This window comes from Macaca nemestrina, chromosome 4 (assembly GCF_043159975.1).
Source record: "Macaca nemestrina isolate mMacNem1 chromosome 4, mMacNem.hap1, whole genome shotgun sequence".
Lineage (NCBI taxonomy): Eukaryota > Metazoa > Chordata > Mammalia > Primates > Cercopithecidae > Macaca > Macaca nemestrina.
Window position 1 is genome coordinate 100,864,310 of NC_092128.1, and position 15,608 is coordinate 100,879,917.

A 15,608-nucleotide genomic window follows, 5' to 3' on the forward strand; every position below is an offset into this window, starting at 1 on the left:
TAGAACTGTACTTTTTATTTTTAGAGACAGAGTCTTACCCTGTTGCCCGGGCTGTAGTGCAGTGGTGGGATCATAGTTCACTGCAGCCTCAAACTCCTGGTCAAGAACTGTACTGTTTTAAGAATTTACAAAGAATAAGAGTTGTCTGTAAAGTGAAGAGGGGAAAATTTCAATAAATGATAGCCACTGTTTACTGAGTACCTACTATGTTGCAGGCATTATATATACGTTATAATCTTTAATTCTCACCAAATTTCTGATGTGTAAGTAGTAGTATCCGTGTTTACAGGGAAGAAGTCAGGTCTGGAGGGCTGAAGTGCCTTCCCTGGGTCACCTAGTCTGTATGTAATAGAAACAGGATTTTTACCAGGTCTGTTGGGCCTCAAATTTCTGTATTTTCACCAGACTATTAAGGACAATAAGGAGATTGACATGTAAATAAACACAAGGGCATGTGTTGCATTGAAGTATCGGAAGTATTGTCCAGGTATGGAAGAGATACAAAGGGAGGGAATGATCGAGTAGACCTTGGGGTAGAGCACTTAGAGAAAGATTCCTGGAGCAAGATGATACCTTAGCGCAGGATATTGGTAACCATCTAGAAGTTCTTTAGGGTAGAAGAGAAGGATTAATGACACTGGTGATTCATTGTCTCTATATGTTTTATTCTCTGTTTAAAAAGAGCAGAATGATCTGGTTCATCTCTGCTGTTGACTGTCTTCATCACAGTCTCTTGACCTTTTATACAATCCAAGATGATCCTGCTGTTCCCATCCCAGTTTTTGTTAGTTTGATCATTTTCACACTGTTTACATTTGTAATATTTACTACTGTTTTGTAGAGATAATTCCTATAGTTATTTACACATATTTCTATTATTAAATAGAATCGTGTGTGTGTACTACTTGTGTGTCCGTGAGTTTATATATTTATTTAACCACGGATTATCTATTCCGGAATTCTTTGTTTTGATTCATCTGTTGGTTGAGTCCTGAGTCTGAATATTTAAAGATAATACATTTCTTGAGTCCCATTTTTTTTCCTTCTAAGAATTCTGAAGACCCCTCTGCCATGTGTCCCAAATAATTATCTATGTATGTTATATATGTAGATCTCTATAAGATCTTTCTATATATACATAGAGAAATTTCTCTCTATATATGATAATTTATAGATACATAAATTTATAAATAAATCTCAGATATGTAGAAAGATAACTATAGAGAGAGATGAATCAAGGATGAATCAAATAATTTAGAAATGGACAGACTGTGGTTAAATAAATATGTAAATAACATACTTGTAGTACACACATGCATACTATGTATATCTATACAGTTTTAAGAGTACTTTACATAGATGTTTAACTTAGGATTTTTGACTTTATAATGGTGTGGAGGTGATACGCATTCTGTAGAAACTATACTGTGAATTTCAATCTTTTTCAGGGCTAGCAATATACATAACGGAACTCGGTGGTGCTGAGCCGAATATCTCACGTAATTTATTGAATACTGTATTGAAAGTGTTCTGAGCACATTTAAGGTAGGCTAGCCTAAGCTACAATGTTTGGTAGTTTAGGTGTATGCATTTTCAACTTAAGATATTTTCAATTTACCATCCTAAGTCAAGGAGCATTTGTATATTGAGGATATTGTCCTTTTGTTTTTGATATACATTGCAAATATGTTAGATTTATTATTTGTCTTTTGAATTTGCTTCTGATATGTTTAACCATGATACATTTCTTTCTTTTGTTGCATAATGCCTTAGAGATGCCCTAAAAAACTGATTGGAAGCTTTATGTGCAAAGATAGGGCTTATTAATAGGCAAGGATTTTGATGTATCATTCTGTGGGACCTTTTGATTTAAGAGAAAAATCTACCAATTTCTCAGTAGAGATGGAGGCTATGGAGTGGGGCCTTTTTCAGTTTGTAGTTCTTTATTCTTCTGTTTTCTTCCCTGCCCATTGCCGTGCCTGGTATTCTCAATTCTGAATATTCTTTGTTGTTGTTGTTGTTGTTTTCCCCACAGTAAATCTCCATTCTCATGCTCTAGTAGGGGTGTGGTATTTGCTTGGCTGTAATGGACTGGGGACTTGGGGATCTGTTTTTTTATTCAGTCTTTCAGTCAGTCTAGATTTTGGCCTCATGTATCACTACTGTCTTGGGAAGTCATGGAGCTCCAGATGCCTGAGTCCTGTGGGAATTATTTAATGAGAATTGGCTTACTTGTGCAGACACTCAGGATCTGTGTTTGCTCAGTGCCATTGATGCTTTCATCTATTTTTTTTTTCCTCATTTGCTGCCGACTTCTTTCAAGTTCTTCTTTAACTCATTTTTATTAAATTTTATTTATATTCATTTTAGTAGGTTTATGGAGGGGATAAGAGAGAAACATGGTTAGTTCACTGTATTTAACTAGAAATCCCAGGTGGTTCTTTGTATGTGCTATTTTTCTCCTTAGGCTCTACTTTGTAGGCAGTTGGATGGCTCTCAAGTGAGGCTTTTTAGGTTCACAATATTACACTTTTGTTTAAGTTTGCCAGTACTCAGATGATTCTGATGATTCAAATCAGTTGCCTCTTGCCCTCTTTTATGCTAAGTTTAACTTCAGGGAAGCAAATTTTTCAAGTTTCAAGGCAGGAATTCGTTAGTTGATGCAGTTAGTTAGTTGCAGTTTTAGGATCTCTTTGTTTTCTCCCCATAGTTGATCAGTTTCACTGTATTTGTTGTAGCCTGTGTTTGGCCATTATAGTTTTTTTGTAGTTTCATTTTTAGGGGTGTCTAATCTTTTGGCTTCCTTGGGCCACATTTTTTATAGTTTCATTTTCAGGCGTGTCTAATCGTTTGGGTTCCGTGGGCCACACATAAAATACACTAACAATAGATGATCAGCTAAAAAAAAATTCACAAAAAAATCTCATAATGTTTTAAGAAAGTTTACAAATTTGTGTTGAGCCACCTTCGGCCATGCGTTGGACAAGCTTGTTTTAATCGAATCCTCTTTCCTGTTTTTTTCTTTCTCTTTTTGGTGGTTTTCAAGAAGTTGAAGTAAACATACCTTTATTCCTTTCTTTTAAAATGCATGTAATACAGTTTGAGAAACATTGTCCAAAATCATATATTTCATTTAGGAAATTGAATACCTGGAGGATTAGCTGTGCTAAAATTTTTTTCCCAATCCTTATAAAGTTTGGCATGAGGTATAATTCTAGCCTCACTTATTTGGTTGCAGTGAGTTTTTCACATCAGAGTGAAGGGAGGACAGTTCCTGTGAGAACACATGTGCTGGAACTAGAGAGCTGCCAAAACGTCTCTTTCACCACCTGTCTTAGTTGTCTCTCTCAGTGCTTCCGCTCCTGTCTACACTAGCTCCATCGTCTTCATGTGGCCTTCTTTCCTGTGCTTGCCTATAGTTTCTGTTCTCTTGTAAGTTCAGCTTACACCTGAGCCGTCATGGACACCCCTGTTTCTCTTTTACTTACTTTTGACCTTTCTGCTTAAGCTCTTCACTGCTGGCCAATATAGTTTCTCACTGTTTTTTAATCATATTTCCAAGAAAAAAAAATGATTGGCCTATGCCATCTTTTTGTTCCACTTCTGATTTGTGCCTAGCCAAACTATTAATTGGCTTTCTGGGTTCAGGTTTCCAGATACCTTAAGGGTGTCAGGGGAGGGAGCAGTAGGACAGCAGCGGAACGTGGTATATCTGAGGACTGTCTTAGCAGGAAGAAGTCAGGGATGGGACATTTACCTTGGTAAGTGAGGGGGCAGAACAGAGCTAAATACATCAAATAGTCCCTTTTTTATTGTGCTAATTTATTTTGAATGGAGTGCTTCAGGCAAATACTTGGTAGTGCAGATGAATAATGTAGGAAACTAGCTAATTTTTAAGTGTCAAAAATTGACTGCAAAAACCTGCACCCCGATCTGACGCTAGTTTCTGTTTTCATTATGACATTAGTGCCATGGTATGGCAGAAAAACCATTAAAGTAGAAGTCAGGAGTCTTAGATTCTAGACCTGTTTTTGCTGTTCTGAAAGGCTTCACATTCTGCATCAGATAAATTTTTAAAGTTATTGAGGTAGAATAGTGTCTAAGGTACTATTTAACTATAAAACTTGTGACTCACAGTATACTATACCAACTTGGTAAAGGTAATTTCCACAAGAGTAGTAAGATTACAAAGCTTTAATAACATGAAATCATGAGTACAGGTTAATATAAAAAATTAAAAATGGGCCAGGCGTGGTGGCTCAAGCCTGTAATCCCAGCACTTTGGGAGGCTGAGGTGGACGGATCATGAGGTCAGGAGATCGAGACCATCCTGGCAGACACGGTGAAACCCCGCCTCTACTAAAAATACAAAAATACTAGCCGGGCATGGTGGCGGGCGCCTGTAGTCCCAGCTGCTCAGGAGGCTGAGGCAGGAGAATGGTGTGAGCCTGGGAGGCAGAGGTTGCAGTGAGCTGAGATCGCGCCACTGTACTCCAGCCTGGGCGACCGAGCGAGACTCCGTCTCAAAAAAAAAAAAAAAAAAAATTAATGAGAAAAACTGGGCCAGTACATTAGAGAGAGATACAGGAGTTTGTAGTGGACTGCGTCCCTCTCATTTGAACTTGTTTTATTTGATTAGGAGATCATCTTCATAAACTGATACAAAAGTCAGATATTATAATCACAAAATTTTCCCCATTTGAGTTGCACGTAAATAGTGTAATGCAGTAAGTGTAATATTGAAGTTTCAAATGCTTTTTGATCTTCCATGCTTTTTAAAAGCCATACTTGGATATTCAGAATAGTTAAGTAACTTGAGTTTCTTTTGTTTTTTAGGATTTAAGTGCCCTGTATGCTCAAAATTTGTACCCTCAGATGAAATGGATTTGCATCTTGTAATGTGTTTAACAAAGCCAAGAATAACCTATAATGGTAAGTCCAATGCTTTAAAATAATATTTTTAGTTAGAATTACCTTGCATTTTATGAATTTCATGTTTCAAGTTTAATTTAAAAGGAGGAAACGACCTTGTTTTCTCTCTGTTTTTACTAGTACATTAATGCAGTGGTTCTCAAATTCTGTGATCTGAAGACTTCTTTACACTTCAAAAAATTATTGAGGACTTCAAAGAGTTTTTCTTTACATGGGTTATATCAGTATTTGTCATATTAGAAATTAAAACAATTTAGAATTTGAAATTTATTTTGTTAAACGTTAAATATTATGTTGACAGCGTTTAAATGAAAAGTAAATTTTCTAAGACAAAATAGTGACAAGAGTGGCATTTTCTGTATTTTTAACAAACTCTTTAATATCTGGCTTGATGACAAGGAATTCTCATATCTGCTTTTTCATTCAGTTTATTGTGATATGGCACATCTTGTGTCCTCTGGAAAACTCTACTGCTATGCTGGAGAGAATGGGAATGAAAAAGGCAGATACGGCCAGGCACAGTGGCTCACACCTGTAATTCCAGCACTTTGGGAGGCAGAGGCAGGCAGATCACCTGAGGTCCAGAGTTCAGACCAGCCTGGCCAACGTGGTGAAACCCCATCTCTACTAAAAAAAAAAAAAAAAAAAAATACAAAAATTAGCTGGGTGTGGTGGTGCATGCCTGAAATCCCAGCTACTCTGGAGGCTAAGGCAGGAGAATCACTTGAACCCAGGAGGTGGAGGTTGTAGTGAGCCGAGATTGCGCCACTGCACTCCAGCCTTGGAGACAGAGTGAGACTCTGTCTCAAAAAAAAAAAAAAAAAAAAAAAAGCCAGATGCTGTCTTAGTGTTACCATGAAAATCGTTTTTACTTTGTTGATCTAAAAGGATTTCAAAGGCTCTTCCACTTCTACTCTACAAGATTCTTTGGACCACACCTTGAGAACTGCTGCATTGAAATAAAATCTTCTGGGTTAAGCCTAAGTAAAATGTAATGTTCATAATGGCCATTTTCAAAAAAAAGTAAGTAAGCATGGTTGAAATTGCAACTTTTTTCTTTTTGTTTAAGAGTAAAGAGTAAACGAAGGGAACATATTTAGGAGTAGGGAGGATAAAAGTTTATTCAATAGTAAATAGATGCCTAATGGGAGAAAAAGTCAGTAAGAGAAACCCAAAACTCTACCTATGCTGTGCATATGTGTCTCTGTCTTTCCTCCCATAGACAAATTCAATCTGTGAGCTCTGGAGCTAACTGGTGTTTTTGTTAGGTCTGGTGTTTCAGACTGCTCCATTCTTTCCTGACCAAAATCTCTAGATATTCCAAAACCTAGGGAATATTTTAAATGTAGCCTTGGCATACTTTGGAATAGACTTGGGGGAAAAAAAATCAAGGAGTTCTGTCCTAACTAATGAATAGAATAAGATAAAGGAAAAATGAAAGTTTTTTTCAAAATTTTATGAAGAAACAGACTTCAAAAGCTTAATTTTTTTTTTTTTTTGGAGACGGAGTCTCTCTCTGTCGCCCAGGCTGGAATGCAGTGGCCGGATCTCAGCTCACTGCAAGCTCCGCCTCCTGGGTTTACGCCATTCTCCTGCCTCAGCCTCCCGAGTAGCTGGGACTACAGGCGCCTGCCACCTCGCCCGGCTAGTTTTTTTTTTTTGTATTTTTTAGTAGAGACGGGGTTTCACCGTGTTAGCCAGGATGGTCTCGATCTCCTGACCTCGTGATCCGCCCGTCTCGGCCTCCCAAAGTGCTGGGATTACAGGCTTGAGCCACCGCGCCCGGCCAAGAGAAATTTCATTTTTTTAAAATGTAAATTTTGACCTGAAATGTGTAGAAAGGGTACCAATAAACACTATAGCCAATTGAAAGATTGGCTAAATTCAACAAGTATTTTAAGCATTGATTATTTGCGAGGTACTATGTTAGGAATTACAGATATAGCAGTGAATGAATAGAAGTGGAGCTTACAGCCTACTAATAGTAATAGTCACTGATTTCTTTGAGCTAAGAATTAATTGGTTAAATAAAAGTAGTCTATGAAAAATTTAGTAAACATAGCAACACTTATCTGAGATTTCTCCTCAGGTAACCAAAACGTTGGGAGGGATAGAATTTAACATTGAAATGAGCATATTACTTTGGATAGTGTTTTGTAAGTTGATTTAGGAATCAGTCTCTCAATTCTTCCCTCTCCTTCACTTTTTCTAGTATGGTGGTGCTTCAGCCACCCTATTATAGGGTTGACAGTAGGGCACTTTTTCCCATTCATTTGCTGATGAAATGTGAAAGTGGTTTTTAGCAATTACTTGGCATAGTAAATATATCTGTTGATTATATCCTAACCTTTTTGCATTATGAAATTGAATTGGCTACTTTGCATTATCTACTTCAAGTTTGGTTATTTAAGAAATAGAAAGTGTTCTCATTCGGCCGGGCGCGGTGGCTCAAGCCTGTAATCCCAGCACTTTGGGAGGCCGAGACGGGCGGATCACGAGGTCAGGAGATCAAGACCATCCTGGCGAACACGGTGAAACCCCGTCTCTACTAAAAAATACAAAAAACTAGCCGGGCGAGGTGGCGGGCGCCTGTAGTCCCAGCTACTCGGGAGGCTGAGGCAGGAGAATGGCGTAAACCCGGGAGGCGGAGCTTGCAGTGAGCTGAGATCCGGCCACTGCACTCCAGCCTGGGCGACAGAGCAAGACTTCGTCTCAAAAAAAAAAAAAAAAAAAAAAAAAAAAGAAAGTGTTCTCATTCAAAATTTGAGACTAAAAGTATTTGGGTTTGTTTTTCATACTTGCTCCACTATCTTATACTCTATAATTGTTTATGTTTAATACGAGTGCCTTTAAATATACATAAATCTTAAGCCTCTGACTTTCAATTTGAAAATCACAAATATGTTTGACCATATAATGATATATTTACAAACAGTCTTAGTATTCTGTACATTTCCTTTTTGTGTAATATACCTAGAATACAGTCTTCTTGGGTATTGTGATATTTAACAATTTTTTTAACTTTTAAGTTCAGGGGTACATGTGCAGGTTTGTTATATAGGTAAACTTGTGTGACGGGGGTTTGTTCTACAGGTATTTTGTCACTCAGGTATTAAGCCTAGTACTCATTAGTTATTTTTTTCTGATCCTCTCCCTCCTACTCTCCACCCTCTGGTAGGCCCCAGTGTGTATTGTTCCCCTCTATGTGTCCATGTGCTCTCATCATTTAGCTTCCACTTATAAGTGAGAACACGTGGAATTTGCTTTTCTGTTTGTGCGTGAGTTTGCTGGGGATAATGGCCTCCAGCTCCATCCATGTTTCCACAAAGGACATGATCTTCTTCTTTTTTATGGCTGTGTAGTATTCACATGGTGTATATGGACCCACAATTTCTTTATGCAGTCTATCATTTGATGGGCATTTAGGTTGATTCCATGTCTTCGCTCCTATGAACAGTGCTACAATGAACATATGCATGCGTGTGTCTGTTGACACAACGATTTATATTCCTTTGGGTATATACCCAGTAGTGGGATTGATGGGTCAAATGGTATTTCTGTTTTTAGGTCTTTGAGGAATTGCCACACTGTCTTCCACAGTGGTTGAACTAATTTACACTCCCACCAACAGTGTGTTAAGTGTTCCTTTTTCTCCGCCGCCTCTCCAACATGTATTATTTTTTTTGACTTTTTAACAGTAGGCATTCTGATGCTTGAAATGGTATCTCCTTGTGGTTTTGATTTGCATTTCTCTAATGATCAGTGATGTTGAGCTTTTTTTCATGTGATTCTTGGCCACATTTATGTCTTCTTTTGAAAAATGTTCATCTCCTTTGCACACTTTTTCATGGGGTTATTTGCTTTTTTCGTGTAAATTTGTTTAAGTTCCTTATATATGCTGGATATTAAACCTTTGTCAGATGCTTAGTTTGCAAAAATTTTCTCCCAATCTGTAGGTCGTCTCTTCACTTTGTTGATAGTTTCCTTTGCTGTGCAGAAGCTCTTTAGTCTAATTAGATGCCATTTGTCAATTTTTGGTTTTGTTGCAGTTGCTTTTGATGCCTTTGTCATGAGATCTTTGCCTGTTCTTATGTCTATAATGGTATTGCATAAGTTGTCTTCCAGGGTTTTTATAGTTTTGGATTTTACATTTAAGTCTTTAATTCATCTTGACTTAATTTTTGTATGTGGTTTAAGGAAGTTGGCGTGGGGGGTGGGGGGGTCCATTTTCAGTCTTCTGCATATGGCTAGCCAGTTATCCCAGCACCATTTATTAAATAGGGAATCCTTTCCCCATTGCTTGTTTTTGGTCAGGTTTGGATATTTGACAGTTTTTAATTTCCTGATTTAACTATGCCTAAGTCATTAAACTTTTCTGCTAGATCACTTGTTTGGTGTCTTAAGAACTAATATGTAACTTTCTGCTTGGGGATACTGTAACAACCAAATATTTTGAGTTTTAAATATTTGACAGTATTTCAATCTAAAAATTAATAAATTTCTTGCAATAAGTAAATAGTTATAGACATTCTTAAAGTTGCTGACTGAAACCTTTAAAAAATTTTTAAAAATTACATTTGTTTTTAGAGTCAGGATATTGCTTTGTTGCCCAGGCTGGAGCTCAGTAGCTATTTATAGGCACCGTCATGGCACACTACAGCCTCAAACTCCTGGGCACAAGTGATCCTCCTACCTCAGCCTCCTAAGTAGCTGGGACTACAGGTACATACCACCATGCCTGGCTTCTTTTATTTTTTATTTTGTAGAGGTAAAAAATTCAAGGTATGTATTAACTGTGTAAACATTCACAGCAAGAAGCAAATACCGCCTCTTAATAAAAACCGTGTATAGTTTTTGAGGTTTTAAAACTAGCTCTTGGACAGTGGCCAGTTATGAGTAAGTGAAAGAGAAAAGAGCTTTGCCTGGACTGATTTGGAGGGTTACAGAGAGGTGGCAGATTAATAATGTACTTTCCTATCATAGGCAAGGGGAATTCTAATACCGCCTTGTTTTAAAGCAGACCCCCCACCCCCAGAAAAAAAAGTCTGTCACAGGTGATGAGTCCAAATGGAAATTGGCCTCTTTAATACCTAAGCAAACCATCTAGGATTATTGTAAAGTAGAACAAGGTAAAACCAGAGAATCTCTAAAACTGAATCTGTTTAGTCAACTGGATTCCTCACAATTTTATATTTGAATTCCTACATGTTGATTGTATAGAGAGATGCATCAGATATATTGGGCCTCTAAATTGTGTTAGTGCTCAAACAAAGAACTTTTTTTTCAGCATAGTGCTCATTTAACTTACACTTTTTGCAGCCTTTTCCAAAGTAGCTAGATCTGAAATTTTGAAGTTTGTTAAGTGATTGTTAACTGTCTATAAACATTCATAGTTATAACACAAGAATAGTGGGGATTATTTTCTTCAGACTGGATATATTTATATAGATAAGCTCCTGAATTGGATGAGTTCCAGAAATTCAAATATAAGTTGATAGTTTAGGGTTTCAGACTCTTTCTCACAGAGATGGTATTTGAAATACTGGTTTTTCAGACTAGCTCACCAAAACCTTCTTATTTTTTTAAATGCACAATGTATCGGAACACCCACATCCTAGTACCTGAAGAAGAAATTGGCTGACTAGGTAGAAGCTCTCAGGGGTTGGGCAGCTGGCTCCCAGAGGTCCCAGTGGGACGCCCAAGGCTGTCAGGGCAGGGAAGGATTTTGAATGATGTGAGTGGCATTATCTATTGCAGATGGTATTTTGGCAGCTTGAAAAAAATTAAGAATGCCACAGTGAGTCTTCATCAACATAGATTGCCTTCATGTCAAGGACTGCTTGTTTCATATACTTTTCTCTCTTTCATGTGCTTCATTGTTGAGTTTATGGACGTAGTAATTCCTTGTATAGTCTATGAACCTAATACAAATTTTATGAGTATAGAGACTCCCTTCATTTCCTTATCTTCTAGGATATTTCAGACAAGCCAAAAAATGAATTAAATATTGTTAGCAAATTCTTAGTTTTTAAAGAAGTTTTGTTATGTGTACATAATAGTACATTTACGGGGGTACATGTGATATTCAAATACAAATGTACAATGTGTAATGATCAAATCAGGATAATTGGGATATCCATCACCTCAAGCATTTATAATTTCTTTGTATTAGGAACATACCAGTTCTGCTCTTCTAGTTATTTTGAAATACACAATAAATTATTGTTAACTGTAGTTGTCCTATTGTGCTTCCAAACACTAGGTCTTATTCCTTCTATCTGACTGTATTTTTGTACCCATTTATCAAACCCTCTTTATATCCCCCCTTCCCCAGTACCCTTCCCAGCCTCTGGTAACCATCATTCTTCTCTCTGTCTCCATGAGATCAGTTTTGTTTTGTTTTGTTTTTTAAGCTCCCACATAATGAGTGAAAATATGCTATACTTTTCTTTCTGTGCCTGGCTTATTTCACTTAACATAATGTCCTCCAGTTCCATCCATGTTGTTGCAAATGACAGGTTTTCATTCATTTTCATGGCTGAATAATATTCCATTGTTTATAGTTACCACGTTTTCTGTATCCATTCATCTGTTGATGGATACTTAGGTTGATTTCATATCTTGATTATTGTGAATAGTGCTGCAGTAAACATGGGAGTGCAGGTATTTCTTCGATATACTGATTTCCTTTCTTTTGGATATATATCCAGTAACAGGATTGCTGGATTATATGGTAGTTCTCTTTTTCATTTTTTGAGGAACCTCTGTACTGTTCTGCATAGTGGCTGTGCTAATTTACATTCCCACCAACAGTGTACAAGGGTTCCCCTTTCTCCACAGCCTTGCCAGCATCTGTTATTGCCAGTCTTTTTGATAAATGCCATTTTAACTGGGGTGAGATCATATCTTATTGTAGCTTTGTTGTAGCAAATTCTTAGTCTTGATTGTATTGGTCTTTAAACCATACCTGATCATGGTATACTTTATATCATATAAAGTTCGGTTTTTACTTTAGACTTCTGTGATTCAAGGCAGTAAGGTTTATTTATATTTAAGGAATCTTTGTTTTACTTGTAGTTGGTACTATGTTTATGCATGTGTACTTAGAAGAGGTACAACTTGAAGTAAAGTTGTCTTCTGGGAGTTAAATTAGAAACTTGTGAATCGAAACAGCTATTCAGAATCATCAGAAAGAAGACCAACTCTATGGATGGAGCAAGATGTGACTATTACCCTGTTAAAGTAAACATGTTTGAAGAAAGATTGAGCCAGTTGGAAGGCAATTTGTTCTGAAGTAAAAGTGATGAAAACAGCTGCCAATTTCTACACTGTCTATGGGAGAATCTATTTTGTCAAACTCACACAAATATTGCAGGTGATTCCAGCCCTTTGATTCCAGTGTGCACATGCAGCCTGCTAATCATCTGGGTTCCTGTCTAACATGTTTGCAGGAAAGAGCATATTTTTTCCCACTGTAGATATAATCTGGTCTTCCAGGGAGTTGAGGTACTATTATAAGTTATAAGCCTGCCTTCTGCCTTATATATTACATTTTCTTGGTTTTAAGATTCTCCCCTCAAAACACATTTTAATCTTTCTGAATTCAGGATGCTTTCTGAAATCGGCATTTTTTTAACTGAAGTTAAAAAAGAAAAGAAAAGAAAACTTGCCAGCTACTAAGCAGAATTTTAAATAAGAAAGTCTAAGTTATCGCTGCCTGAGCATGTGTGAACTTTGCCTTCTGTGGCAGGTTTCTGTTCTCTGATTTGATGTCTCTGTTCATTTATGTACATTGGTGGTTTCTGCGGTTGAGTTTTAACTTAAATGCGGATCCCTAATTGTAGTCTTAAGTAACTTGATAAAGCTTACATTATGAGGCAGAATTGAAGAGCTATTTTTTATATTACAAACTAACTGTTCTCCATGGAGTAATGTTAAAGGCAATAGAAAATGTCAAATCCCTTTTACTGCCTTACAAAAATCTCAAAGTAGGTGATATGCCAGAATAGCCTGGCAGAAACAAATCCAAAACTGTTCGTCAACCCATATGGGATTCTTATACTAACATACAGTCTCTATTAATGGTGAACTTGTGATGAAAAATGACAAGGAGTGAGAGTAAGCAAATACAAGAATTATTACCCCCAAGAATGTTTAAAATGAACAGCTTTATTTTCTAATCGTTAAAATTATAAACATGAATGGGCAATATGGGAAAAAATAAGACACTGTAAATAAAGAACAGGAAGTTTTGAAAAAGATTCAGATTTAACTAGACATTAATCATTGAAATTAGAGTCTTGCTGAATAAATAGGTTAAGTGGCAGATTAGATAGAGCTGCAAGGAGAATTAGTCAAGTATAAGGTAGTTCTGAGGAAATTACACAGAGTGTAACAGAGAGAGAAGCATGGAAAATATGAGAGAGTACTTGGCATGGAGCCTGGAATGAAAGCATCCACCATACATATAAAAATCGCAGAAAAAGAGATGGAATTGTGGAGAGGCATTATTTGAAGGGAAATGCCGGAGAACCTTATAGAATTGCTGAAAGCTACAAATTCTCAGATTGAAAGAGCACAGTGATCCTAACTGGCATAAATAAAAATAAATCCGTACCTAGAGACACCATAAACCACAAATACCAAACAAAAAGAGAAAAATGTTATTGTAACCCAAAAAATAATATTTTACCTTGTTCCATTAGTGTTAACATTTCTAAAATGCTTCTTGTTTTATGGAGTAATTAGAAATTTAGCAGATGTTTACTTTATAAAGATAATGGATCAGAAATGGTCATATAAGAAACTTGACAATAGTTACAGTCTCATCCAGTTACCAAAATTGTAAGCCCATTTTATATGGCACTAAATTCAATTTTACTTCCCTTCTATAAATACAGATAGCTGCCCAAAAGTAGCACCAATTTGTGTTTAAATTGTTACAAAGTATAGCAGTATTTTGTTCAAACTTTAAATTCAGCTTGTTGAGTCCAGATTCTGTCACTTAATAGGAGTGTAATCTTAGTCTTGGTTTTCTCTCTTGTAAAAAAGGAGACTAGAAATAGTACCTGTCTTCATAGAGTTACTGTGAAAATCAAATGAGAAATCATGCATAGTTCTTCACAGGTAATGAGTGCTAAAGTTAACAAGACCTGTTGCTATTACTAAGAAATATTACTCTTGACTTTGAGAGGTAAGCATGCTGTAGATACCCTGTTACCTTTAAAAAAAAAAATTTCGGTTGAGGAGGTGGGGTACATATGCAGATTTATTACATTGATCTATTGTGTAATGCTGGCATTTGGGCTTCTAGTAAACCCATTCCCCAAGTAGCAAGCATAGGACCTAATAGGTAGTTTTTCAACCCTTGTCCCCCTCCCTGTCTCCCCACTTTTGGAGTTCCCTGCACCTGTTTCCATCTTTATGTCTGTGTGTACCCATTGTTTAGCTCACACTTACAAGTGAGAACATGACCGTATTTGATTTTCTGTTTCTGCGTTAATTTACTTAGAATAATGGCCTCTAGCTGCATCCATATTGCTGCAAATGATATTGTTTCATTCTTTTTTTATGGCTGTGTAGTATTCCATGGTATATGTGTACCACTTTTTCTTTATTCAGTCCACCATTGATAGGCACCTAGGTTGATTCCATGACTTAGCTGTTGTGAATAGTGCTGCAATAAACATACGAGTGCAGGTGTCTTTTTGGTTGAATGCTTTCTTTTCCTTTGGGTGGATACCCAGTAGTAGGATTGATTGCTGGGTTGAATGGTAGTACTGAGTACTGATTTTAGTTCTTTGAGAGATCTTCATACTGCTTTCAACAGGGGCTGAACTAATTTACATTCCCACCAACAGTGTGTAAGTTTTGCCTTTGCTCCATATCCTCACCAACCTCTGTTATATTTTGACTTTTTTTTTTTTTTTTTTTTGAGATGGAGTCTCACCCTGTTGCCCAGGCTCGAGTGCAGTGGCTTGATCTTGGCTCACTACAGCCTCTGCCTCCCGGGTTCAAGCAGTTCTCCTGCCTCAGCCTCCTGAGTAGATGGGATTACAGGCACCTACCACTATACCTGCCTAATTTTTGTAGTTTTAGTAGAGATGGGGTTTCGCCATGTTGGCCAGGCTGGTCTTGAACTCCTGACCTCAGGTGATCCACCCACTGTGGCCTCCAAAAGGGCTGGGATTACAGGCTTGAGCCTCTGCGCCTGGCCATATTTTAACTTTTTCTTTTTTCTTTTTTTTCCCTAAGGCAGAGTTTCGCTCTTATTGCCCAGGCTGGAGTGCAGTGGCGCCATCTCGCTTCACTACAACCTCCGTCTCCCAGGTTCAAGCAATTCTTCTGCCCCAGCCTTTCAAGTAGCTGAGATTACAGGCACCCACCACCATGCCTGGCTAATTTTTGTATTTTTAGTAGAGGCGGGGTTTCACCATGTTGGCCAGGCTGGTCTTCAACTCCTGACCTCGTGATCCTTCCATCTCAGCCTCCCAAAGTGCTGGAATTACAGGCATGAGCCACTGTACCCAGCCCATATTTTGCCTTTTTAATAGTAGTCATTCTGACTTGTGTGAGGTGGTATCTCATTGTGGTTTTGATTTGCATTTCTCTGATGATTAGTGGTGATAAACATTTTTTCATATGTTTGTTGGCTGCTTGTATGTCATCTTTTGAGA

General features: G+C 37.4%; 1 protein-coding gene across 3 annotated transcripts in view; it reads left to right on the forward strand.

Moving 5' to 3' along the window:
• LOC105475805 (zinc and ring finger 2) overlaps window positions 1-15,608 on the forward strand; it is a 90,291-nt gene that overhangs the window by 39,528 nt on the left and 35,155 nt on the right. For all 3 annotated transcript variants that reach the window (XR_011622273.1, XM_011731322.3, XM_071094990.1), the window contains exon 2: window positions 4,837-4,932. Coding sequence is in view for 2 of the 3 variants with exons in the window: in XM_011731322.3 (XP_011729624.2) it covers window positions 4,837-4,932 (96 nt within the window). In the remaining variant the exon portion in view is untranslated. The remainder of the gene's footprint in view (window positions 1-4,836; window positions 4,933-15,608) is intronic.